The sequence below is a fragment of the Vulpes lagopus genome, chromosome 7, assembly GCF_018345385.1.
Source record: "Vulpes lagopus strain Blue_001 chromosome 7, ASM1834538v1, whole genome shotgun sequence".
NCBI classification, from domain to species: Eukaryota; Metazoa; Chordata; class Mammalia; order Carnivora; family Canidae; genus Vulpes; species Vulpes lagopus.
This window is the reverse complement of record NC_054830.1, coordinates 128,093,768-128,119,425: the sequence shown is the minus strand read 5'-3', so window position 1 is coordinate 128,119,425 and position 25,658 is coordinate 128,093,768. Positions and strand designations below refer to the sequence as shown.

Below are 25,658 nucleotides of genomic sequence, written 5' to 3'. Positions count from 1 at the left end.
GTCAAACTTTCTCACTTTATTAGACAAAGTGCTGAAGCCTAGAGAGTTTAAATGAGTTAACAAAGGTTGCTTGTTCTTCAGAGCCCTGGTCTACTGTCCATTAGGCATAGCCAGATGGTCTCACTCAGTCTACACTGCTTCAAGTGAGCTCAAGTAGCCATTCAGAAAAAATCAGTTAAGTCACATATGCCACTTCAGATCCAGCCTAGAGGCCTGAGCGGGTCTTTAAAAATGCACGTGTAAGGATACCTCGGTGGCTCAGTGGTTGAGCATCTGCCTTCAGCTCAGGGCATGATCCTGGGGTCCTGGGATGGACCCCCATATCAGGCTTCCTGAAGGAAGCCTGCTTCTCCCTCTGCCTATGTCTTTGTGTCTTTCATGAATAAATAAATAAAATATTTTTTAAAAATGCGCGATGTTGTTTACTGAGGACATATCACACGACACAAGCAGAGTGTAGGCTTGCAGACAAGTGGACCTGGATTGAGATGTAGCTCTGTGTGAGCTGGACAGAGAGCTATTTACTCTGTGGGCCTCCATAAATGGTGAGTAATAAAGGCATTCTTTGTGAGCAACGGATGAAATACCCCGAGTAATGTAGTTGGTGCATAAATGTTTACTTCCTTCCTCCTGCCAATCAGAACTGAGAGGCTTTCAACAACTGAGACTTTGGTCAACACATTTATTGGAATCGGGTTTTTTGAGGATGAAATTCTCCATAAGGACGCAGTTCATCCTGTCCCATGCATACATCTGGCAGTACTTGGCCCCTCTGTGACCTGACACGTTATGGAGGGGTCCTACAAGGCTTTAAAAGTCGACAGGAACACCACTCAGAGAAAAGACTAGAAGAGCACCTTTCAGGGGCACCTGGGTGGCCTAGTTAAGCATCTGATCTTTCATGATCCCAGAATCCTGGGATGGAGCCCCACATTAGGCTCTCTGCTCAGTGGGGAACCTGCTTCTCCCTCTCCCTCTCTGCCTGCTTCTGCTCACTCATGCTCTCTCTCTCTCTGTCAAATAAATGAATCTTAAAAAAAGAAAAAAAAAAAAAGCGGGGGCGGGGGTGGGGGTGGGGAATGCCTGGGTGGCTCAGTGGTTGAGCGTCTGCCTCTGGCTCAGTGTGATCTCAGGGTCCTGGGATGAGTCCGGCATCGGGTTCCCCACAGGGAGCCTGCTTCTCCCTCTATGTCTCTGCCTCTCTCTGTCTCTCTCATGAATACATAAATTCAGTCTTTGAAAAAAAGTTTAAAAAAAAGAAAGGAAAAGCACCCTTCAGAGCCCTGCAGCTCTGTGTTCAGGGAAGCCCACGGAGCAGCTCTCAGCTTCAGGACGGCTTCCCCAGGAAGGCAAGAATTGCTACTACTGGACCTACAGGGGTACAGCAGAGTCTAGGCAGGAAAGTACCGGCCCCAAAGCTTCAGGCAGGGGCTATCTTTTCTCAAGAAACTCCAAAGTGAAAACATTTATAGAAGATCATTATCCTGTTATGTTGTGCATACCATTTTGCTTACTTTCAAACTATTTTTTCCTTGCTTATATAACATATTTCCATTGTTTAACTGATTTATGTTTCCATTTGTGAAAACTGCTTGGGGTCTAAGGATGGCCGGCATCTTGATTTTTCTTATTCTAATGGAAAATACAAAAAACTGACTTAGCAACCTGAGTGGCTCAGTCGGTGAAGTGGCTGCCTTTGGCTCAGGTCATGATCCCGGGGAGGGGGGGGGGGGGGTCCTGGGAGGTGAAGCCCCACTTGGGCTCCCTGCTCAATGCGAGCCTGGTTCTCCCTCTCGTGCTATCCCTTCTTGTGCTCTCTCTGTCAAATAAATAAATAAATTTTTAAATCGACTTGATTTTTATTGAATGACTACACTTGGTGACAGGGTGAAAAGTTCAATTTTTTAAGTTGGCTTAACTAACCTGTGCTCCCACGGGTCACCTGACACTTCCAAAGTTCCACCTACCGGCCTGTTCTGCTACCATAAAAGTTGCAGGCCTACCACCTCCTGACCCACGGCAATCAGTCTGTAGCCATCGTCGAATTACCATCCACCCAGTGTTCCAGGAAGCGGGGGAGGTCAGCGGGGACGCCAGGTCACCCCAGGGTGGGCCCGCCCCCCTCCCCTCCCCGCCCCTCCCCCCCAGCCCGGCGCCGGCGTCCACCGGCGCTCTAAGGAGAGCTGCTGGGCCGCAGCCCACCGCGCCCCAGGTCCCAGCCTCCGGGCCGGCGCCCCCAGGGTCCCCGGGGGAGGGGGCGCTCGCTCTCCGCCCCCACGCGCCCTCGCCGGGGTCACGGCCGGGCAGCCGCAGGAACTGGGAGGAAAACAAAGGGGGAGGGGAGTCCGTGGCGGTCCACAGGGACCGCAGTTTCAGAGAAGGGGGCGGGGGAGACTTCCGAGCGGGCGGCCGACTGAGCAGAGACACGCGGGGAGCGGGGCGACGGGGAGGACGGAGGGAGGCGTCGTGCTAGCGCGGGGCCTCTGCAGCGAGAGACTCTGCCTTAACCTCGGCACCGACGCACCCCCCGGGGACCGCGGGAGCACCAGACTCCGAGGGGGCCAGGAACCCACTTTCTTCCCTTTCGCAGGCCCCGCCCCTCACGCGGGGGTCCTGTCCCCTCGGGCGTGGTTACGCCCCCCGCAGACCCCGCCTCCTCCACCACCCCCGGAGCCGGCGAGGCGGAGCTTCCCCGGCCTAAGCCGGCGTCCGCGTCCCTTCCCGCCCTCCCCGGGGCCCGCCCCTCAGCCGAGGCCCCGCCCCTCAGCCGAGGCCCCGCCTCTCCGCGGTCCGCATTTAAAGCGCCGCGGGACGACGATTGGTTTGAGTCGGAGACTTCGTTTCCTCATTGGCTAAGGTGTACGGCCGCTTCCCGCAGTACCCGACGACCCGGAAGTGATTCCTGAGGCTCGGGCCACGTGGGTTTGCGGCGCGGGGAGCCGGTTTCCGTGGCCGCCGCGATGACCAAAATAAAGGCAGATCCCGACGCGCCGGAGGCTCAGGCGGAGGCGTGCCTCGGGGAGCGCACTTACCACGAGCTGCTGGTGAACCTGAATCCCATCGCGCAGCCACTGGCCTCTCGCCGTCTCACGCGGAAGCTCTACAAGTGCATCAAGAAAGGTGTGGCCGGCGCGGGGCCGGTGGTGGCGCGGGGGCGGGCCGAGGCTCCCCGGCCTCCGGCTGACTCTTCTGTCGTTGCAGCCGTGAAGCAGAAGCAGATTCGGCGCGGGGTGAAGGAGGTACAGAAGTTTATCAACAAAGGCGAGAAGGGGTAAGGCCCCCCTCCTGCCGGATTTTGCATTTCTGGGTGGTCGCATGGGCATCTCCAATGCTTGGTGGCCCGCGCCCTGGACACGAGGTAATCAGGCAGTCGGTGAGCTCCCTCCGGTACTGCTAGCCGGCACACAGCATCGCGTCACTTCCAAGAGCTGGGAGGCGCCCCACCGGGACGGTGAGATCCGGGGAAGGGAAGGGGATCAGCCAGCTCACGTCGGGTAGAGCCCAGCTTCACTCACTGGTAGACCGTTGTCTACTCTTTTTCCGGCACGGTGCTATAGGGAGGCAGTGACTTTAACCAAAGACGCACAAAATCAAAGGTCCTGAGATAACTGTGAGGGGATGTGCAGGGTACGATGAGAATTGACTTCATTACATCTTTCTCCCTCTCAGGCCAGACAGTAAGCGCTTTTTATTTTTATTTATTTTTTTAAAAAAGATCTTTATTTATTCATTCATGAGAGACACAGAGGCAGAGGGAGAGGGAGAAGCAGGCTCCACGCAGGGAGTCTGATGCGGGACTCGATCCCGGGACTCCAGGATCGTGCCCTGGGCCAAAGGCAGGCACTAAACCGCTGAGCCACCCAGGGATCCCAGTAAGCGCTTTTTAGAACAGGATAAAGCCTCTCAGTGCTTTTTCTGTTGGGGTGCTCGAGAGAAAAATAGTGCTGGTGCCGGGTATGTGTGTGTTTGTCTGTGCGATGCTCTGCAGTAAATCTGACCTGGGACAGTGGTGGACAGAAGTATTACCCTCCCGTGGCCTTTGTGAGCCATGGTGAATTTGTTTTTTTGTTTGTGTTTTTTTTTTTTTTTTTAATAGTCACACAGAGAGAGAGAGAGGCAGAGACACAGGCAGAGGGAGAAGCAGGCTCCATGCACTGGGAGCCTGACGTGGGATTCGATCCCGGGTCTCCAGGATCGCGCCCTGGGCCAAAGGCAGGCGCTAAACCGCTGTGCCACCCAGGGATCCCTTTTTTTTTTTTTTTTTTTTTTTTTTTTATTCATTCATGAGAAACACAGAGAGAGGGGCACAGACACAGGCAGAGGGAGAAGCAGGCTCCATGCAGGGAGCCCGACGTGGGACTCAATCCCGGGTCTCCAGGATTACGCCCTGGGGGTGCTAAACCACTGAGCCACCCGGGCTGCCCGAGTTTGGTTTTTATACTCAGAGCTTTGCAGGCCACTGAGGGTTAAAGCCAAGGAGGGACATAATCATGTTTTCCCATGCAAAGATTTTTCTGGTGACGCTGGAAAAGATCAGGGGTACAAGAGTAGACGGGGAAGGCGCACCTGGGTGGTTCTGTGGTTGAGCATCTGCCATCAGCTCAGGTCGTAATCTCGGGGTCCTGGGATCAAGTCCTGCATCGGGCTACCTGTGGGGAGCCTGCTTTCCCTCTACCAATGTCTCTGTGTCTCTCATGAATGAATGAATAAAATCTTAAAAAAAAAAAAAGAAAAGAAAGAAAAAGAAAGAAAAGAAAAGAAAAGACAAGACTGGGAGATTGAGCTAGGAGACTGCCCAGGTGCAGAAGAAGTGAGGGCGATGTTAAGTTTATTGGTGGTTGGGGATCCCTGGGTGGCTCAGCAGTTCAGCACCTGCCTTTGGCCCAGGGTGTGATTCTGGAGTCCTGGGATCCAGTCCCACGTCAGGCTCCCAGCATGGAGCCTGCTTCTCCCTCTGCCTGTGTCTCTGACTCTCTCTCTCTCTCTCATATGAATAAATAAATAAAATCTTAAAAAAAAAGTTTATTGGTGGCTGAAACAGAACTAAAGTGGATGGATTGGAGGACTGTGGGACATGGAGTGAGGAGGTATGGATTCCAGCTGAACAGGGCCCACTCACGGAGGTTGTGAATAGTGGAGGGGCCACTATTTGTGTGTGAAGATCATGAGTTTGGTTCTAGACTAGTTCTTTTTTTTTTTTTTTTTTTTTAATTTTTATTTATTTATGATAGTCACAGAGAGAGAGAGAGAGGCAGAGACATAGGCAGAGGGAGAAGCAGGCTCCATGCACCGGGAGCCCGACGTGGGATTCGATCCCAGGTCTCCAGGATCGCGCCCTGGGCCAAAGGCAGGCGCTAAACCGCTGCGCCACTCAGGGATCCCTCTAGACTAGTTCTTAAGGTGCTTTTTTGGCATGTGACCCCCCCCCTCTGCCCCACCCCCAGCAGAACTGTCAAATAGGCAGGTGGCTGCACAGATTTGGGGCCTGGAAGGGAGAGGCCAGGCAGGAAAGAACAAATTTGGGAGTTATCAGCACACAGATGGCATCTGACGCCGTGGCTGAGGCTCAGGTCGGTCAGGGATCAGCCTGTGAGGACAGCACCAGCACTGAATGGCCCCTCCAAGGAATGGGTGCTGGTGGAGGAGAGCCTGGAAGACCAAAGGAAAACTAGGAGTGTGGGCCGCAGTACTTTGAACTAAGAGCTCTTTACTTGTGTTTGCCGCCCACCTACCCTGAGAGAACGCTTTTCCTTGGTGTCTTCAGGACTCCCAAGGCCCTTGCCCCAGAGCCCTGTCACCTTGCCAGCTGTGAGTCCTACCTGAGGGTTCTCTGGCAAGCCTTCATTAGTTCCCTGTCCTTCTTGGGACCATGCTCATGCTTCCCAGCCTGGCACTTGAGGCCCCTGCCAGGGTCTCTGGCCTCATCCCTATCCAGGATTCCAGAGCCACCCCAGGCCCCCCTCAGCCAGCTCCTGGGTATGTGCTGCCATTCTGATTCTGTCTCAAACGCTTCCCTCCACCTCCAGAGCTTTGCCACAGGCTGCCTGACACCTTCATTCAGCTTTCTGATCTAGTGTCCCCTCCTGGTTCCTTTTTTCATTCTCCTAGGAGAGCTGAGCTCTGAACTCCTTGGTGTCACTCCCATACCTCACCTGTCCCAGTGGAATCTCACTTGTCACAGTGTGACATTTACTTATTTGCCAGAAACTAAAGGCATTACCTCCCCAGAGGAAGTGCTCGCCAAACACATTTGCACGCACTCTCAGAAGGCAGGAGATTCACACCTGGAATCCATGACGGCTGGGGCCATCTTGTCCATCACTATTTGGAGGCCCAGTCCACAGGTACCACTTTGGACTGAAAGAGGGAATGGGCAAGTTAGAAGTGACAGTATTTCTCTCGTTTCAGGATCATGGTTTTGGCAGGGGACACATTGCCCATTGAGGTATACTGCCATCTCCCAGTTATGTGTGAGGACCGGAATTTGCCCTACGTCTATATTCCCTCTAAGACGGTAAGAACATATGAGCCCCCCTTCCCGATCTGGGGGAGCACTGGAGGAGGGGTTCTGTGGGAGCAGGCCACGGTGGAAAAGAGTGCAAGCTTGGGAGTTGAGACAGACACTGATGGATCTTTGGCTTGGCTGGTTCCTGGTTCAGACTCCTCCGAAACTGGGAATTCCCACCCTATGGACCGTGGGAATGAAAAAGTAGGTGTGCGTGGATGTGCCCTGTCAGTGAAGATGCTGTGCTTCTATCAGCCCTGTCAGGTGGTTGCAGTACTTGGGGGAGAGGGGGCTGCTCAAGGGACCTGTGGTTGGCCTTATCCTCACACAGGGTCCAGGAGAACACTGGCCCTCCCTAGAGAGGCAGGCTCCATGGGGCGGAAGCCCATTCACCCTTGCCTTGTGGCTGTGTAGGCCCAGTGTTGCCAGACCATGCTTGAAAGCTGGCAGAGTTGAAATGATGGTGTAACTTGGACCGAACAGCACGTGTCTGTGGGCTGGTCAGGGGTTTGTGACTCCCTGGCATACAGGTCATGCAGCCTTTTTCCCACACAGCCCTTTTTTTTCCCCTCCCTCCCCCAAAGGACCTGGGTGCTGCCGCTGGCTCCAAGCGTCCCACCTGCGTGATCATGGTCAAGCCCCATGAGGAGTACCAGGAGGCTTACGACGAGTGCCTGGAGGAGGTGCAAGCCCTGCCCCCGCCCATGTGAAGGGTTCAGGCACCTGCTCTGGAAGCTGCTGTCCCGGCAGTGGGCCAGCTGGCTGCCCTGCCGCTGTCTGTGCTCTGCTCGCACATCATCTGGGCCCCTGTGGCCTGTCCTCTTCCCAGGCAGTTCTGCCAGCTTTTTCATGAAGGGAATGCCGGCGTCTTCTGTTGAGCATCAACGCAGATAGCTCTGAGAATGTAATGTGGGGGAAGTAAATGCTAAGACTAAAGTGTGGTGAGCCTGTGGGTGTTTTTTTCCAGCAGCAGCAGCTGCTTGGTAAGGCCAAGGAGGTGGTGGGCAGAAGACAGTGGAAGCAGCCTTTCTCACCAGAGAACCTGGAGGACTCAGAGGGTGTTCAGTGCTACTGCTGGGCTGCCAGGGCCGCTGTCAGACCAGAGCTGCGAACAGACTCTGCTGCCACCCCCAGCTTCCGCTTCCCATGGTAGGTCGGTGCTGCAGGATAAGGCTGCTGCATCAGACCCTTTGCATGAAAAGCCTGCGGCCCCTGTGTTGGGGATACCCCCATCCCTCTTTCCTCCATTCCCCTGCCCCCTTGAGCCTGAAATGCCACTGGGGAACTCCTGGAAGCAACTTTAGCCATGCACACAGCAAATCAGAAGTAGGCATATGAAGCTAGAGACAGACCCCAGGCCAGCTCTCCTGCTGAGCAGAATGACCCTGGTAACCCAGTCCCTTTAAGCACTCCAGACTTCAGGTGCCTCCCTGCTCCCCAGGGCCCAGCACAGGGCTCAGCTGGCACAAGCAGCAAGCAACCAAGCTCCAGGCACCCTGCAGTAAACTGCAAAGAGCTTGAGATTGAGGGTCAGATCCAGTTCAAATTCCTTCACAAGTTGTGAGCCCCATAAGGCAAGTCTGTTCATCTTCCTAAGTGCCCTGGCACTGCCTCCTAGAAAGGAGGGGGCAAGATTTGATACGTGTTTGTGTAAGAACCTCTTGCTCAGGGCGTGACATCCCCGGGCCTCTGCCCAGTCTGAGATGCACGTGGGGTTCTCCCTGGGTGTGGGGGCCCTGTAGTAGTTCCTTGTCAGTGAGGCTAAAGGCAGGTGAAATAAGGAGAAGGCCTGTGAATATATTTGCTCAGTTATAAAACAGTGGCATTCAGTTGGAACCCGGACTATTTACAGCGGCAAACAGATACATACAGTTGTGAAGCTGTACAATAGAAGGGGTGTTAACCATAAGCCACCTGGCTAGCCGTGTGACTGAAAGGACGTCTGCGTTGCTGGCCCAGTCCTCTGCTTCTTTGTCGGTTGCAACCAAGTCACTGGCAGGTATAAACAGGTAACACCAGGAGTGCAGAGGCCCATGTCTCCCACCCTTCCAGCCAAGGAGCCAGCTGCCCATCACAGACTGGTTTGTCTCCTTTCTTGGCCTCTGCCCATGGTGGCACTCAGTCATTTGCTCTGAAGCGAACCACAATCTGAAGTCAGCCACGCCCACCGAGACAGACCACAGGTGGGAAACCCCTCTGACAAAGTTCATCCCGAGCAGGTATCAGAATATGATGCGTTTCCCATCTGCTGGGTTCTGCTCCATGGGACAGTAGGGACACTTCAGCCTGCAAAGGGAGGAGAACAAAAAATGTCTCAGGGGCCAGCCAGCTGGAGAGCCAAGTCAAGAGGGAGCAGAGCATGGGGAACTTACTTTCCTCCATTAATGAGCTTGTTGAGTGCATCTCGCGAGATAACGTGGCCACATATGAGCTTGATGGGAGGGTTGGAATCTGACGTCTGCTGCCTGAGGATGGGGCATGCGAACACTGAGTGGTACCAGCACTTCATGCCGAGTTCGATCTCAATCTGAGGAAGCCAGCAAAGGGGTTAGTCCCTGCAGGGGCAGTGGCTATCCTTCCCAGGGTCTTCTGCCCACACCTCCCCCTGCTGGGCCTCACCGGTAACTCGTCCTTGTGACTCCAGACCCCAGTGCACTGCCTCTGCTCAATCACAGCTTTGATGTTCATCAGCACAGGCAGCGCCACACAGCCAGAGGCAAAGCTGCAGAACAAAGAGCAGCAGCTGCAGTGCCCCAGACCAAGGACCCAGCAGACACGCCCAAGGCACCAGCACCCAGTCGTGGGCCTCTGTCTTCGGACAGGGCTCTGAGGTGGCACATGGTCAGACTGCTCCTTGAAAATCTCTCTGGTCACTCATAAAGTGCCACATGTGTAGTTAGGTGTGTCTAAGTCTAGAGTAACTAATGCACCCCAGAGTTTGAGGACCTATGGGAAAGATAAAAGGAAGATCTAGGGGAGAGCTATCTGCTCCTCCAAACCACTGGAATGTCGCTGGTATGATGGGGACAGTGATCAGCTTGAAAGGGCCCCAGCCTGCCTGTCTGCCCCACTCTGCCATCATAAGGCACCTCTACAACTGCTTATCTTCCATCAGGGCACTTAGACACGGGGGCAGATTCAAATCTCACAATGACTCAGGCAGGGGCGGGGAGTCGACTGGCTGGTGCCTCAGGTGCTAAATAAATACCTATGATGCTTGGGGAAATTGGGCACCCAGGAACCATCCTGGGTTGTCCCTGGTGTTCCTGCTGGGAAACACTGTTTTTTAACCAAAATCCTCCCCCCAAGGGGTTGGGCAGGAGAGTCCACGGTCAGTCTAAATAAAAGGCACTGTGACACTGCTGCATGGGATTCTGGGACCAGGTCTGTGTAGCCTTTCTTCCCTGTGGGGCTCCGGGCATGTTCACTCATGCCTTGAGTCTGTTTTGTCATCGGTAAAATGAGGATAACTACCTGTAATTCCTAGGACCTGGTGAAATCATGAGAACATTAAAGGAGTCCAAGGGAAAGGTCCTGATATGTGTTACTCAGGCACTTTCAAATATCCCCAAAGGGAAGAGGTTTGAGAGACAAGGTTGAAAGAAGGCAGCCGGGCTGCAGAGGGTGTTGGGATAATTCAGGGGTGAGGTGCAGGCAAGAAGGAGACCTCATTCAAAAGACCTGACAAAAGGTCACCGCTGACCTTGCAGTGACATCAGGCCATGACTCTTCCTAACCTCAGTTTCTCCAACTGTAAAATCAGGTAACTCCTACCAGGGAGAATGACTAAGAGAGCCCATATAGGTCTGAAAGCACCAAATGCCAACCTTGGCACAAGAAAGGACCTTGGCAAACTTTCCCTCAAAGCCTTCCCACTCGTGCCGCCCCCACAGAACTGCTGGTACCTGACGCTGAGGGGGGACTCTACAGAAAGCCCCAGCAGGGAGCAAGCGTCCCGGGTGAAGGTCTCACAGATCTCTGCCCAATGGCTATTGTCCAGGAGATGGCAGTAGGGTGACTTCTCCAAGCCCAGCCGCAGGTACACCAGACTGCCCATCATCACCTGGATCTCTACAAGGCAATCGGGTACAGGTCAGGGTGAGGGGGGATGCTCAGAGGCAGGGTGGGGAGCAGGCTGGGGCTCGCAGCTCCCAGGTCCCCACCACCACCAGATGACTGGGCGCTGAGTTGCCCTCAGGCAAACCCGGTTTTCCCTCAAGTCCAGTGTAGAGGCCAAGTCTCAGGGCTGCTTCTGTGGGACAAGGCCATAGGGCAATCAGGTAGAGGAGAGTTTGAATTCTCTTCTCATCCTTCCATGTGCCCTAGGGAAGAGTCTCAGCTTGGTACTCAGACTCCTCTAATACTAGCTACTCTCCCTTTTCCAAAAACTTTCAGGCGCTTTCTAGATTTACTAACGGTGCTTGATTTGTCATGATTTCACAAATAAAATGTGAGGCAAGAAATGGGTAGGCGTGGAGATCAAGAACCAGTTCCTACCAGTAGGAGTGGTTATTAATGGTGAGCATCTGGAAGGGAAGACTCCAGCACTGAGGTTTGGAAATCCTGGTGTGACAGAAAGAAGGCTTGGGAAGGCAGCTGTGAAGAGGCGCTGCAGCATGAGGGCGGGTATGTCAGGCACACATGGCCCGTGTGCAGTGTGGGGGTGGCACATGGCAGGTATGCAGAGTACTCTGCCAGGCTGGAAGGGTTTGGCAGAGGCAGATGTGGGGGAAGAGCCTCACCTGGAGTTGGTGAGGGCGGGGGGCCAGTTCTCAGCTGGGGAAACGTATTCTGCCTACTTGTGGCCCTCTAGGTGCAGCAGGGACACTTAACCCCACCACCAGATCCCTGTTGGCACATGCGCCCCCAGCATCCCAACCCCAGCACTTGCCTCGCTGGTGCAGCCGCGCAAAGGGCTGAAAGTGCCGAGCGTAGCTGAGGGCCTCCAGCTGCTTCTCAGGGCCACCGGCCAGGAGGCGGATAAAGTGTAGGCGGTGCAGCTTGAACTCTAGGGAGCTGTTGAGCTCGAGTAGGCGCTGCCTGTGGGAGACGGCCCATCTGGGAAGAAAGGGAGCGGGTGGGGCAGGGGGTCCCATGGGAGGCCCACGAGACAGGCTGGAGGCATGTCATGTACATAAAGATCACAGACAGGCACAGGCCCCCCACTGGCCCAGCCGCAGGCCAACTTACTCCAGTGCTGGCCCTAGGTCTTGTTCGTGCAGAGCTTCCAGGATTCGATTCAACTCGAGGAAAGGCTGCTTAAAGTCCAAGTCCACATTCAGTGTTGATTCCTGTGGGGAGAGGGCAGTCCCATTGCTGGAGGACTGTTTCTAGGACACTGCTGTTCTGCAGGTTGCATGCTGGCCTCCCAGAGTGCAGCCTGCAAACCCACCCCAGCCCCAGGCTCTTCGATATCGGTGATGAACAGCACAGAGAGAAAAGTATTCCTCTTCAGTCCTCTTAATTACGTTAAGAGAAAGTACCTTTTACTTTCATTGTGAGTGTGTTTCTAACACCTAACAAGTGCTACTTTGTCATTTTCCTAATCTCTCTTTCCAAGAAAGAGATGTTGGGCCTCAATGCAGAACCCTGGCTGCCAACGAACTCTAGCTAGAGGTTCACGACTTCACTTTCCATTGTATATAGTTTTAGAGCTACCTTCTATTTATGGCAGGGGCAGTGATTTCCTTTCTAAAATAAATTTATATAAAGAATAACAGGAACCACATATGAAGACACCCATCAGGTAGCAGCAGAACCTTCCCAGTGAGGCCATTACCTGGCACAGCTCCTCAGCAACGCTAAGCATGCCCTGCTGATACAGGTGCTCCACGATGGCCATCTGCAGGATCTGCTGCTGCTTCTCCCGTGAGTCCCACACTGCATCAGAGACTACCCCGCAGATCTCAGAGTCGAAGTTCTGACCAGGACAGGAGACAGGGCCTTGTGATTCAGCATTCATGCTTCTCACACTCACTTTCCCTGTGGAGCCCAGGACATACTAGGCTCCTGGGTCTCCCCACTCTCAGCCCGAGGCTGCCTGCATGCTCACCCTGTCAATGGCTTTGCCCACTCGGGAGACACTGCTGTGTATGTCCTTGTGGTCTGAAGCCAGTTTCTGCACGGTGTCTTTGATCTTCCGGCAGCACTGAGACATCACCAGGGAGAGGGTGGCTGACAGAGGGGTCCCCTGGAGGGCTGTAGGGAAATGCTGGTGGTGAGTAAGGGCATAAAGGAGCACCCTTGTCCCTGCTTCCTCTATGCTCAAGGCCAGGCTGGAGGCCCAGGGGGAAGCCCTGAACTCCAGAGTGAAAGAGCCCAGTTTCTGCTCCAGACCCTGCCACTTTCTAAGTGCCTGCCTTGGAACTGGTCAAGTGGGTCAAGTGGCTTCATTTCTGGGTTCATTTCCCCACCTGTAAATGGAGTGACAGTATCGACCCTGTCTGTTGCTGTGAAATGTAGAAGATTCAGCACTTCCTATGGAGAAGGACTTTATTTGAGCTCATTTAACCCTTACTAACAGTGGGCGCTGTTAGTATCCCATCCTGTAGCCAGGGAAGCTGAGGCGGAACCTTGCCAGGTGACAATGGCTATGACAGATCTAGAGCACACTCTCCTCACCACCACACCAGATGGCTCTTTACTGTTCTGAGTGAGACATCACAGGTGAGAAGGCTTCTAGCCATAAGGCAATGTCCCTGTATTAATTCCTCTCATCAACCCAGAGGATACTGCCAGGGAAGCTCAGGGATGTTTTTGGCTCAGGACTCCAGGCCTGCAGTGGTTTCTACCCCCATGGCTAGACTAGAACCAGATCAACCACTAAGAGGGTGTGGGACTTTAGAAGAGAGGAGGACAGAGCACCAGCCCCTTCCTCCAGCCTAGCATCTAAGTGCCTTCTTTCGATGGCAGCACCTTGGTTCAGGGAAAGAAACATGACCCAAGAGAGCCAGAGAACGTCGCGGCTCCAATACCACAAGCCCTGGAAGAGAGATGCATTCTACCAAGTTGCCGAACACACAGAATGGGAAGTGGAGCTGGCTGGAGTACGGTGATCACCTGCGGGGGGGGGGGGGGGGGGGGGAGGCAGGCAGTATGGCTCTGAGAATGAAGACAGTGTAGACTGAGGGTATCGCATGAGCACCTGGATCCAGTGGGGCCAGGACGCTTCATGAATCCAGTGGCCCCCAGCCCTGCCTATTCCTTTAAGCTGGTCTGAGCTGGATTTCTGTCACTTGTAACTGAATGGCCTCCTGACAAACACAGACAGGAGGCAGCAGCTGGTCCACCCACCTACACAGGGAGATGGGGCAGGGCTGCATTCCACTCTGACATCAGTGCCACCCCCACAGACCCCAGCTCGCTACTCATCTCTCACGTTCTGCTCCATCCAGGTCATGGAGGGCCACACTCTGCACACTCTCCAGCCATGCTCACTTTAGGACAAAGTAAGAGCTCTCAGGAAACCAAAGCTCTTTTTTTTTTTTTTTTTTTAAAGGTAAGCTCCAGGCCCAACGTGGGCCTTGAACTCATGACTCCAAGATTGAAAGTTATATGCTCCACCGGCTGAGCCAGCCAGGGGCCCTGAAACCAAAGCCTTTTAACCTGAAATCCCCAAATCTTCCCTACCCAAGGACCCCCCCAAAACCATTAGTGCTGACAAACCCCCCTCTGAGAAGACTTGGTCTCCCTGTAAACGCACTGCAGCAGGCCACCACCATTTGTTAACCGCCAGCATGGCATAAGAGCGTTTCAGACCCGCACGAGGAAACCATTCTACCACACAGATAATATGCCATCAAAAGCAAGGACCTTGGGATCCCTGGGTGGCGCAACGGTTTGGCGCCTGCCTTTGGCCCAGGGCGTGATCCTGGAGACCTGGGATCAAATCCCACGTGGGGCTCCTAGTGCATGGAGCCTGCTTCTCCCTCTGCCTCTCTCTCTCTCTCTGTGTGTGTGTGACTATCATAAATAAATAAAAATTAAAAAAAAAAAAAAAAGCAAGGACCTTAGGCATTTACTATAGCATGGCACAACCAGATGATGGAATGATAAGCCATCAGGTGCAAGAATGAGGCAGAAGGGGCACCTGGGGGATCCCTGGGTGGCGCAGCGGTTTGGCGCCTGCCTTTGGCCCAGGGCGCGATCCTGGAGACCCGGGATCGAATCCCACATCAGGCTCCCGGCGCATGGAGCCTGCTTCTCCCTCTGCCTGTGTCTCTGCCTCTCTCTCTTTCTCTCTGTATGACTATCATAAATAAATAAAATTTAAAAAAAAAAAAAATTTAAAAAAAAAAAAAAAGAAAAAAAAAGAAGGGGTACCTGCATGGCTCAATGGTTGAGCCACCTTTGGCTCAGGGTGTGATCCCAGGGTCCTGGGATTAAGTCCCGCATCAGGCTCCCTATAGGGAGCCTGCTTCTCCTTCTATTTATGTCTCTGCCTTCTCTGTCTCTCATGAAAAAATAAATAAAATCTTCAGAAAAAAAAAAAAAAAGGCAGAAATCTATGCATTGAGACAGAACATTCACTGAGACAAATAGGGCGGGCAGGGGAGCAAGGTGCAGGAAAGCAGGCCCTTGAGGCTACCCTTTATGTTTAAAAAAAGGGGGTACCAGGGACCTCTGGGTGGCTCAGCAGTTTAGCGCTGCCTTCAGCCCAGGGCATGACCTGGAGTCCCAGGATCGAGTCCCACGTCGGGCTTCCTGCATGGAGCCTGCTTCTCCCTCTGCCTGTGTCTCTGCTTCTCTCTCTCTCTCTCTCTGGGAGTTTGTCTCTCATGAATAAAGAAATAAAATCTTTAATTTTTTAAAAAAAATCTAAATAATTAAATAAATAAATAAATAAATAAATAAATAAATAAATAAATAAAGGGGGACCCCATCATGTCCTGGGATCAAGCCCCACATGGGGCTCCATGAAGCAGCGATTCTTCCTCCTCTCCCCTTGCTCTTCGCCCTTCTAATGCTCTTCTTGATGAAATACATAAATAAAATCTTTTAAAAAACTCAAAATAGAAAGGCAAATGGAAAACAAAATATAAAATGAAAAGCTTAAGTGAAAATCTCAGGTAAACTAATAATTACTTTTTATTTCTTTAAGATTTTATTTATTTATTCATGAGAGACACAGAGAGGCAAAGACATGGACAGAAGGAAAAGCAGGCTGTCTGTGGGGAGCCGGATATGGGACTTGATCCCAGGACTCAGGATCATGACCTGAGCCAAAGGCAGATGCTCAACCACTGAGCCACCCAGGGAACCCAAACTAATCATTTCTGTTGGGCTTTCTGGAATAGCTCAGCATGACTTCCATTACCCTACTGGAGGGAGGCCTTAGGGACACATATACTGAAGTTCAAACCACCATCCTTCTGGAAGCCTGTCATCAAACAGCCTCGGCATTTCCCAGGCCCCCAGGGAGGCAGCTGTGGAGGGCTCTGATAGAGGGACACCCACCTGTTCCAGCCAGCTCAGCCCGCAGCTGGCCCACGTAACGCAGCAGCTCCTCCAAGCTCTGCTCACAGTGCTGCCCATAGGTCAGGAACTTCTGCAGGACCTTGTCCACCTCTCTCTCCACACTCGCACACTGCTCCATTGTGGCCTCTGCCTGTGGGTGGGAGGGGTCCACTGTGTCAAGCCCCACCTGGGCTGGGGAGGGCTCCCAGATCCCCCTCACCAGACCCATGTCATTTGTCAAGGCACAGAAATTCTCGGCTTAACATGTGTCCACAGTGCCCATCACCCTGAGCTGGGGTGCCCAGGAGGGTCTAGGCATGCATGAGAATAGGTTTTTTTGAATCATGGTGACAAAGTTACTGTTTCCAGTTCTTTCATTCTATAATCCCTGCTCATCTCTCTTTAATCAGAAGAGACAACAGGCCTCAGAGTCCTCAGCAGGCAATAACATCGACTAGAAATACATATAAATATCACCTATTTTCATATTTCATGTATTTTTATATATTCACCATAAGCACCTTCTCTTCACTTTTTTTTTTTTTTTTTTTTTTATGATAGTCAGAGAGAGAGAGGCAGAGACATAGGCAGAGGGAGAAGCAGGCTCCATGCACTGGGAGCCCGACATGGGATTCGATCCCGGGTCTCCAGGATCGCGCCCTGGGCCAAAGGCAGGCGCCAAACCTCTGCGCCACCCAGGGATCCCAGCACCTTCTCTTCAATTAGCGGACTTGGTTTTCTTTTTTTTATTATTTTATTTATTTATTCATGAGAGACATACAGAGAGAGAGAGAGAGAGGCGCAGAGAGAGAGAGGCAGAGGGAGAAGCAGGCTCCATGCAGGGTCTGGGACTCCAGGATCACACCCTGGGCTGCAGGCGGTGCTAAACCACTGTGCCACCGGGGCTGCCCCCAGACTTAGTTTTCCACATACTACAGTCATAGAAGCCATGAAGGCGGCCCTTGAATAGCAGATAACTGAAAATGCAGCCTAAGGAACAACTGCCAAGCACATGGGCTGATGGGCTTGGCGCACCACTCCAGCTGCTCACCCTGTGTCCCGCCAGCCAGAACCGTTGCTCCCTCCTAGCTCTGGGCCTAGGTTCATGCTGCTCCCTCTCCTTGATATGCTTAAGTTAGCTGTCACCTCATCAACTGCTGGAGGAACAGATTCATCCTTCCCGGGTCAGCTCAGAGATCACCTACCTCCTCCAGAAGCCATCCCTAGCCAGCTGCCACCTGGCTCCCTCAACTCCCACACAGCAGCCTTCTGTTTCAGTTTTTGATCACTGAGTAGGGACCTATTTGAGGGCCCACCTTTTCCACAAGACTGGAACAGCTCTTGTAACACACCCCTCCCTGTTCATTATACCACGGAAAGAAAGCTGACTTTTCTGGTCCCACCTGCAAGGCGCCCTTCCCAAGCCCCTTACACTCTAGACCACTGCTATTCTGTATTCCAGAGCAGCCTCTGACACTGATCATGTAAAAAAACTCTCAAAATGCTCGTGACAGATGTCCCTCCTTATCTTTCTGTCTAAAGGATTTGAAATGAAAGGGCTCTAACGTTCAAATCTGGCCAGCTGTCCGTTCTCTCAAAGGGTACAGAGTAATATCACAAAGGTCCTATGGCCAAGGTGACCAATGGGATGGTTCCAGTTTCACCAGAGTCCCCATTCCCACCCACACCACAGTCCTGGCCTCATCCTTCTGGCTCAGTCTATAGCTACCATCTCCTTACCAGATAAGGGATGAGCCATGTGGAAATGGCAACTAGGACCAAAGATGTGTTTTTGCCCTCTTTCCTTGTGATTGATATTAAAATTCGTAATCATAATCATGATGTTCAGAAGACATGCCTTCCTGTTCATGCCCCCTGAGCAAATACCCTATAAATGAATATGATCCATGATGGGCAAAATATACCAGGGACTCCTGTCTGAAACAATGTCATAACCATTAATTACTATTGCTATTATTAGTTAACATTCTGTCAGGGCTTATGTGCCGAGCACCGTTCTAATGACTTTGCATACACCAACTAATTTAATTCCTATCAAAACACTATGAGGTAGATACAGTTATTAGACCCACCTTACAGATAACAGAATGAGACACAGAAAGATTAGATAACTTGCCCAAGGTCATGCAGTGAGAAAGGGAGGACCTGAGAAGTGAAGCCAGTCACTTCTCTGGGGAACTTCACTTTACTCTCTGGACCAGGCTAACAAGCTACCCTCTCACCAGGAAGTAAAAGCAGCCAATAATTGTGGTTGGAATAAATGTATATGGGACATCTGGGTAGCTCAGTGGTTGGGAGCCTGCCTTTGGCTCAGGTATGATCCCTAAGTCCTAGGATCAAGTTCCGCATTGGGCTCCCCACAGAGAGCCTGCTTCTCCTTCTGTGTGTGCCTCTGCCTCTCTGTGTGTGTCTCTCTTGAATAAATAAATACAATCTTAAAAAAAAAAAAAAAAGGAATAAGTGTATAGCAACAATTAATGATGACAAGAAACAGGAAACTGACCACAGAGCCTGTGAGATGATCAAGTAGGAAAGATTGGCAGTACAAAAGATTGTTTGCCAAGGGTCTGGGAACCAGAATCACAATTTACCAGAATACAGGTTAAGAAAGGTCAGGACCTCGCCAAGGTCAAACAGTATGGCCCCATCCAACACCAACTGGTGCCAAGATTATCTCAGGGAAGCCCAAGTCAGCAATTTGAAATTGTACTACAAAGCTGAGGAAGGGTCCTGGAATACAGCCCTGTTGGGCTCCCTGCTCAGCAGGGAGTCTGCTTCTCCCTCACCCTTTGTCCCTTCCCTAGCTCCTGCTCATTCGCTCACATACTCTCTCTCTAATAAATAAATAAAATCTTAGGGAAAAAAAATGCTGAGGAAGGAGATGTGTATATACAAGAATTTTCATCCCAGCACTGTGTATTGTCACAGCAAGGGGCAGAAAATCTAGGAGCCTCAGCACTGGGGGAACTGTTAAGTCAAAGAAGTGAAATGTGGGAGATGCATCTAAAAAAGCCTGCGTAGCATTTAGAAACCATGTTCCAGGGACGCCTGGGTGGCTCAGCAGTTGGGCATCTGCCTTCGGCTCAGGGCATGATCCCAGGGTCCCGGGATCAAGTCCCACACCCCAGGATCCTGGGAACAAGTCCCCCTGTTTCTCCTCCCTCTTCCTATGTCTCTGCTTCTATGTGTCTCTCATGAATAAATAAAAATCTTTATTAAAAAAAAAAAAGAAGGGGGATCCCTGGGTGGCGCAGCGGTTTAGTGCCTGCCTTTGGCCCAGGGCACAATCCTGGAGACCTGGGATAAAATCCCACATCGGGCTCCCCGTGCATGGAGCCTGCTTCTCCCTCTGCCTATGTCTCTGCCTCTCTCTCTCTCTCTCTCTCTCTGTGACTATCATAAAAAAAAAAAAAAAAAAAAAAAAGAAACTATGTGCTCACAAGAGCATCAATAATATCCCCAAACATGGTACTGAGGAGGGGAAAAAAGGAAACAAAATGAACTCTAGGCAGTATACCATTTATGTAAAGTAAAAATAAATCTACACATTCAGGGCACCTGGCTGGCTCAGTCAGTAGAATGTGTGATCCTGTTCTTAAGAGTTTTGAGTTCAAGCTCCATGTTGGGCATGGAGCTTACTTTATTTTTTTTATTTTTATTTTTTTGAGCTTACTTTAAAAAAGAGAAAAAGAAAGAAGAAAATAGGGACGCCTGCAGGGCTCAGTTGGTTGAGAAAAAGACTCTTGGTTTGGTTCAGGTCATGATCTCTGCATCGCACTCCCTCCCTCTGTCCCTCCCCTACTCATGTGAGCTCGCACTCTCTCTAAATAAAAATTAAATTTAAATAAGGTGTCTTTTTTTTTTCTCTTAAAATTTTATGTATTTGAGAGAGAAGAGAGCATGAGGGATTGAAAGTAAGCAAGCACAGCGATTGGGGGCAGGGGAGGCAGAGGGAGAGGGAGAAGCAAGCTCCCTACTGAGCAGGGAGCCTGACTTGGCTCAACTGCAGGACCCTAGGATCATGAGCTGAAGGCAGATGCTTAACCGACTGAGCCACTAAAATGTGTCTTTAAAAAAAAAAATTATGCATACAACCAAAGACAACCGCAAATACCTCAGAGTGGTTTCCAATGGTGGTGGTGGGGAATGGGGATAAAAGGGAAAACATCGGGCAGCCCCAGTGGCGCAGCGGTTTAGCGCTGCCTGCAGCCCAGGGCATGATTCTGGAGACCCAGGATCGAGTCCCGCATCGGGCTCCCTGCATGGAGCCTGCTTCTCCCTCTGCCTGTGTCTCTGCCTGCCTCTCTCTCTCTCTGAATGAATAAATAAATCTTTAAAAAAATAAAATAAAATATTTTTTAAAAAAGGGAAAACATCAATAGATACAAAAGAGATGGGACGCCTGGGTGGGTCAGTGGTTGGGCATCTGCCTTCGGCTCAGGTGGTGATCCCGGAATCCTGAGATTGAGTCCCACATCAGGCTCCCCACAGGGAGCCTATTCTCCATCTGCCTATGTCTCTGCCTGTCTCTGTGTCTCTTGTGAATAAATAGATAAAATATTTTAAAAAAGATACAAAAGAGATAAAGGCCCTGCCTGAACCAATTAAATGTATAATGAACTGAAAAGTCTGATTAATTCAACAAAAAATCTAAAATAAGATAAATTAGCTGGGAAAACAGAACTGCTTCCAGATATTCCACCCAAAAAACCCAGGAGGCTAATTCAGTCTGTCCATGGTGAGCCACTCTGCCTAAACCCCACTCAGTCATCTTCAGCAGGCACTGGGGTGGATGAGTGTGTGTTTGTCTTTGACAACTTCTCAAGGAATCCAGTAGAATTTCATGTACAGGGATGCCTGGGTGGCTCAGTGGTTGGGTGTCTGCCTTTGGCTCAGGGTGTGATCCCAGGGTCCTGGGATCAAGTCCCACATGGGACTCCATCTCTGCCTCCCTATGTCTCTCATGAATAAATACATAAAATCTTTTTTTTTTTTTTAAAGGAATTTCATGTACATTTCAAACCCTCTTCCCCAAGGTCTCACCTGTAGAGGAATGACCCACCAGGACGATCTCTCCAAAACAGGACGTCCTCTCCAGGACGATCTCTCTGGCTGACCCTGCCAGCCCCTGACTCAACACTGCATGGCTTCACACACATGCCCCATGTAATTACACATTCGCTTCCTTTGCACAAGCTGTTCCTATGTCCAGCATGCCCTCTGCACTTCTCTGCACGGAGACTACAAAATGCAGCTTGATTACCAGCTCCCTGCAAAGCCCTCAATGAAATCACTGTCTCCTCCTCTGCTTCACAAACCTCTGTGGAGGACACTCACACCACACACCTGAGTCCTTGGCACGGTGGCACAGTAACTGTCTGTCTACAGGTCTCCCCCAATGAGACGGTGAGCAGTTCAGGGCTAGAGACCAGTCTTGTCCTCTCTCTCCCCACAGTGCACAGCCTACGGCCTGGTCCACAATGGGTGTTCAGCCAATGCTTGCTGATTAAATGGTGCATCCACTTCCTCACCCTTGGCCTAGGGAGCCTGGGCTCAAACCTGCAGGGAGGCTGACAGGAAGAAAAACAACGATGGAAGATTTAAAATCCCCACTAAGGTACGCATGGGTTTTGTCCCCAGTCTTCAGCATCCTGAAACAGAAGAGCCCCTCCTGGGACCAAAGGTGAGAAGTTTGTGCAAATCATAGAAAGGTCCCTTTTGCCTGACACAGAACTGGACAGCCTCGGTTGACCCAACTCTTAGACTTTCACACCCCTCAACTCTTGTCTATTCTCCACCCTACCCACCACCCACCACCCTTCTGCTTAAAACCCAATAGATTCGGGGATCCCTGGGTGGCGCAGCGGTTTGGCGCCTGCCTTTGGCCCAGGGCGCGATCCTGGAGACCCGGGATCGAATCCCACGTCGGGCTCCTGGTGCATGGAGCCTGCTTCTCCCTCTGCCTGTATCTCTGCCTCTCCCTCTCTCTCTCTATCATAAAAAAAAAAAAAAAAAAAAAAAAAAAAAAAAAAATTAAAACCCAATAGATTCCTACTGTAATCAGAATAACATCCCCTTCCTTTTATTAAGTTTTTTTTTTTTTTAAAGTAATCTGTACACCCAACATGGGGCTCAAATTCAGACCCAAAGATCAAGAGTTGAGTGTTCCTCTGACAGAGCCAGCCTGGGTGACCCCACTCTGCCTTTTTTTGTTTTTTAAGATTTTTAAAATTTACTTATTCATGAGAGAGACAGAGACATAGGCAGCGGGAGAAGAAGGTTCCCTGCGGGGAGCCTGATGAGTGAATGGATCCCAGGACCACGGGGGATCACACCCTGAGCAGAAAGCAGATGCTCTACCTGAGTCACCCAGGCGTTCCCCCCCCCCCCCACTTCTTTTTAGGGCCCACAAGGCTCTCTATGAGTAGACTCCCAACCACCTATCCCCCCCTCACTGGCCATACTCCAACCACACCAGCCTCCTTCTGTCCTTGACAAGAGTTTATTTCTGTCTCAGGGCCTTTGCACTGGCTGTTCCCGCTGCCGGATACACTCCTGATCAGGGTCCAGTGTCTTCAGAGATGCTCTCCACAGTGTCAGACGCTGACCCCTCTGCCCCACCCCCACACCAGACACAGTATCTTATCACCCTGTTCCTTCTTTTCACAGTACATCGCTATTTGAAATTTCAAACGCTTCTTTTGTCATTAGCCAAAACTGGATTGAAGGCAACCCCCCCCCCCCCCCATTTTCCCTAGGCTGCAGCTCCTACTGGGAGCTTCCCTCGCATTAACGTGCAGATGACTGGCAAACTCCTACTCATCCTCCAAAAGACCCTGCCCGAACGCCCCGTCCGGCCCCCTCGTCCACACCGGGTTACCTCGACCCGGCCAGGCCGCACGAGGATGGGACGTCTCGGCTCTCGCGACTCCCCTGGTAGCGGCGGCTCCTCGAAGGTCCCGCCCGGGGCCGGCCGGCGAGGAGAAAGCAGCCCGCGGGCAGACGGGCGGCGGCCTGACGGGGGCGGGGCTCCGGAGAAAGTCCGGGGCTGGGCGCCGGCCGAGCTGCCGCCCCCGCGCCCCCGTCGGCCTGCCCGACGCACCTGGCCCTCCGCCCGCAGCTGCCGGCCAGAACGCCAGCGGGGCCTCGCCTCCGCTCGCGGCCGGGACCCCAACTTCCGGCGCCTCTGTCAGCGGAACCGGAAGCCGCGGCGGTTGCCCGGCCGGCCCGGGCCCGCCCACTCGCGGCCCCGCGGAGGGGCGTCCGTCCCGCGGGCCGGCGCTTTGGGCCCAGCGCCGCGCCTTCCCCTCCCGCGCGCCTACAGTGGAGTCGCCTCAGGAGCGCGGCCGCGGCTGGGAGCCCGGGTTCCGCCGCCCGGCGGTGGCCCCGGGGCGCCCCAGGCTGCGGGCAGAGCCGCGACCCTCCCGGTGTGCGGGAAGGAATGGGACAGACCCACCTGCGGCGCGGCGCGGCGGGGGTGCGCGGGCCTGGTGCCCCCCCCCCCCCCGGGTGCCTGTCGCCCATCCCTGCTCTGGGAAATCCGAAACGACCGTACCGTCCCGCGCCTGCCTCTCGCCCTCCTTCAAACTGAAGACAGCCCGGAACAGCACCAGCACCAGTGCGTGCTAGAGGTCCAAGACTTGAGCGCTCCTGCTATGGCTCCTTGCTGGTCCTGTGGCAATAGCGAGTGATCTTGAAAAGTCCTTTTTTCCCCTACCCCAGCCGCACGGGTCCCCAAACCTGTACTTGACCTACCCATTGGGTACACAACACAAGGATTCTGCTTCGGGTCCCAGCCCCTGTGACCGCCCTCCTGGGGGAGGGGGGAGGGGGAGCGAGGGGGATTGCAGCCCCGTCCCCACGAGGAAGGGTAAAGGTTAGGAAGGAAGAGAATGGCGGTGGCCGCAGGCGCAGGCCTGGTCTGAATTCACGGTCCTCCCAGGCCCCTTGCTATGCAGGAGAGGAGCAGAGAAGCCCCTCACCCCATTTCCTTGGCAGCCCAAGAACCTGGGTGGCCCAGTGGTTGAGTGTCTGCCTTTGGCTCAGGTCATGATCCCCTGGTCCTGGGATGATCCCCCATCCAGGGCTCCTGGCAGGGAGCCTGCTTCTCCCTCTGCCTATGTCTGTTGTCTCTCTGTGAGTAAGTAGATAAAATCTTAAAACAACAAAAAACAGCCCAAGAGAAAGGGCTCTATCTCTGTTTCCCTGACTTCCTGCTCTCTTTTAGGGCCAGTGTCATTCCAGAGCAGCCTCCCCTCCAACACACTAGGGCTCCCCACCCCCCAACACCGTTGCACAATCCTGTTTTCTGCATAGCGTTTGCACAATCTGGTTTTGTTTTCTTTACAGCATTTGACTCAAAATTGTGTGTTCATTCGTTGATTCTGTCTTCCTGCCCCTAAAGCACATACACCCCCATTAGGATAAAAGGGCCACTGGGGCCAGGACTTTTTGGTCGTCACTGCTGCATCTCCAATACCATGTGCTTGGAACACCGTAAGTGCTCAAACATAGTCTGAGGTCGCCACTATGTTCTACTTATGAATGGGGACGGGGGACTCCAAAACCTGTATGACACACACCGGAAAGAGGGCTGGCCCAGGCCCCACCGGCAGCTCGCGGGGGCGCTGTTGGAGCCTCCTGGAAAGGCCTGTCTGTGCACCTCCAGCCTGGGTGGTCCTGGCCAGCATAGGCTCCGCGAGGGCGGAGAGTTGAGTGAACCCTGCCTGGGGCCAAGGGCTAGGCAGAAGCCGCCCTCCAGCCAGCAGTACCGCACACACCTTCCCCGTGGCCCTAGGCTTCCTCATTTCCTCTGGGGGAGCCCTTGTCTGCCTCACCGCCCAGGTGGCCATGAGCAAAGCCTGGCTTCCCCTAGGAGACACACAGGCACGTGCACACACACACACATCAGGCACTTCCACCCCTACCTGTCATTGTCATCCACCCCAAACCGACTCTCCTGGCCTGGCAGTCTTGTTACTTCTCAGTGTGCACCATTTTATTGCATAGATGATTTTTTTTTTAAATGTTCTTTTTTTTTTTTTTTTAATTTTTATTTATTTATGATAGTCACAGAGAGAGAGAGAGAGAGGCAGAGACACAGGCAGAGGGAGAAGCAGGCTCCATGAACCGGGAGCCTGATGTGGGATTCGATCCCGGGTCTCCAGGATCGTGCCCTGGGCCAAAGGCAGGCACCAAACCACTGCACCACCCAGGGATCCCGTGCATAGATGATTTTGTCCATCTCTCCTGTTGGGACTGTGGCTTTTGTTTTTGTTTGTTTGTTTGTGTTGAAGGATGGGGCTGCTTCAAAGCAGAAAAATGTAACTGGTCTCCACTAACTTGGTAATCGTCTGCTTAATCTTTTGCTAGTTTCCTAGGATTTGATTTTTAAAAATTTAACTCCTCAATACATGCCCATTTTATTTTGCAAGGGTTAGTGCAAAGTATGACTTGTTCCCCCGCCATTTTTGTCCAGTTACTCTAGTATATCTTATTAAACAATTGTACCTTTTCTTCTGGTTTGGAAGCCTTTTATCATAACATTAAGATTTTCTGGGGCGCCTGGGTGGCTCAGTGAGTTAAGCATCTGCCTTAGCTCAGGTCATGATCCTGGAGTCCTGAGATCAAGCCCCACATAGGGCTCCCTATTCAGTGGGGGGACTGCTTCTCCTCC

At 52.5% G+C, this 25,658-nt stretch overlaps 2 protein-coding genes across 6 annotated transcripts; one reads left to right on the top strand and one right to left on the bottom strand.

Annotated features, from left to right (window-relative positions):
* The first annotated feature begins 2,875 nt into the window (after positions 1 to 2,875).
* NHP2 (NHP2 ribonucleoprotein) lies at positions 2,876 to 7,441 on the top strand. The gene is made up of 4 exons (XM_041763688.1): positions 2,876 to 3,120; positions 3,202 to 3,271; positions 6,409 to 6,514; positions 7,090 to 7,441. Exons 1-4 carry the CDS (start codon positions 2,961 to 2,963, stop codon positions 7,213 to 7,215), a joined length of 462 nt encoding a protein of 153 aa, XP_041619622.1. The 5' UTR covers positions 2,876 to 2,960; the 3' UTR covers positions 7,216 to 7,441.
* Positions 7,442 to 8,282: 841 nt separating this feature from the next.
* RMND5B (required for meiotic nuclear division 5 homolog B) lies at positions 8,283 to 24,182 on the bottom strand. 5 transcript variants are annotated; one of them, XM_041763685.1, is made up of 12 exons: positions 23,965 to 24,182; positions 23,538 to 23,654; positions 21,329 to 21,552; positions 15,962 to 16,112; positions 12,558 to 12,703; positions 12,285 to 12,425; positions 11,696 to 11,796; positions 11,397 to 11,563; positions 10,411 to 10,576; positions 9,125 to 9,227; positions 8,878 to 9,032; positions 8,283 to 8,791 (listed from the first exon to the last, which is right to left on the bottom strand). In XM_041763685.1, exons 4-12 carry the CDS (start codon positions 16,098 to 16,100, stop codon positions 8,728 to 8,730), a joined length of 1,182 nt encoding a protein of 393 aa, XP_041619619.1. In that variant the 5' UTR covers positions 16,101 to 16,112; positions 21,329 to 21,552; positions 23,538 to 23,654; positions 23,965 to 24,182; the 3' UTR covers positions 8,283 to 8,727. The 5 variants fall into 5 exon arrangements, with proteins under 5 accessions (XP_041619619.1, XP_041619617.1, XP_041619618.1 ...); XM_041763683.1 differs by lacking the exon at positions 23,965 to 24,182 and having other exon boundaries at positions 23,538 to 23,741; XM_041763684.1 differs by lacking the exons at positions 23,538 to 23,654; positions 23,965 to 24,182 and adding an exon at positions 22,863 to 23,001.
* Positions 24,183 to 25,658: the final 1,476 nt, after the last annotated feature.

Coding starts and splice junctions, on each gene's coding strand:
- NHP2 (XM_041763688.1), top strand. CDS start 2,961: ATGACCAAAATAAAGGCAGATCCCGACGCGCCGGAGGCTCAGGCGGAG. Junction 3,121..3,201: donor CTACAAGTGCATCAAGAAAG/GTGTGGCCGGCG, acceptor CTGTCGTTGCAG/CCGTGAAGCAGAAGCAGATT. Junction 6,515..7,089: donor TCTATATTCCCTCTAAGACG/GTAAGAACATAT, acceptor CCTCCCCCAAAG/GACCTGGGTGCTGCCGCTGG.
- RMND5B (XM_041763685.1), bottom strand. CDS start 16,100: ATGGAGCAGTGTGCGAGTGTGGAGAGAGAGGTGGACAAGGTCCTGCAG. Junction 11,564..11,695: donor GACCTAGGGCCAGCACTGGA/GTAAGTTGGCCT, acceptor CTTTCTTCCCAG/ATGGGCCGTCTCCCACAGGC. Junction 9,228..10,410: donor GAGTCCCCCCTCAGCGTCAG/GTACCAGCAGTT, acceptor TTTGTTCTGCAG/CTTTGCCTCTGGCTGTGTGG.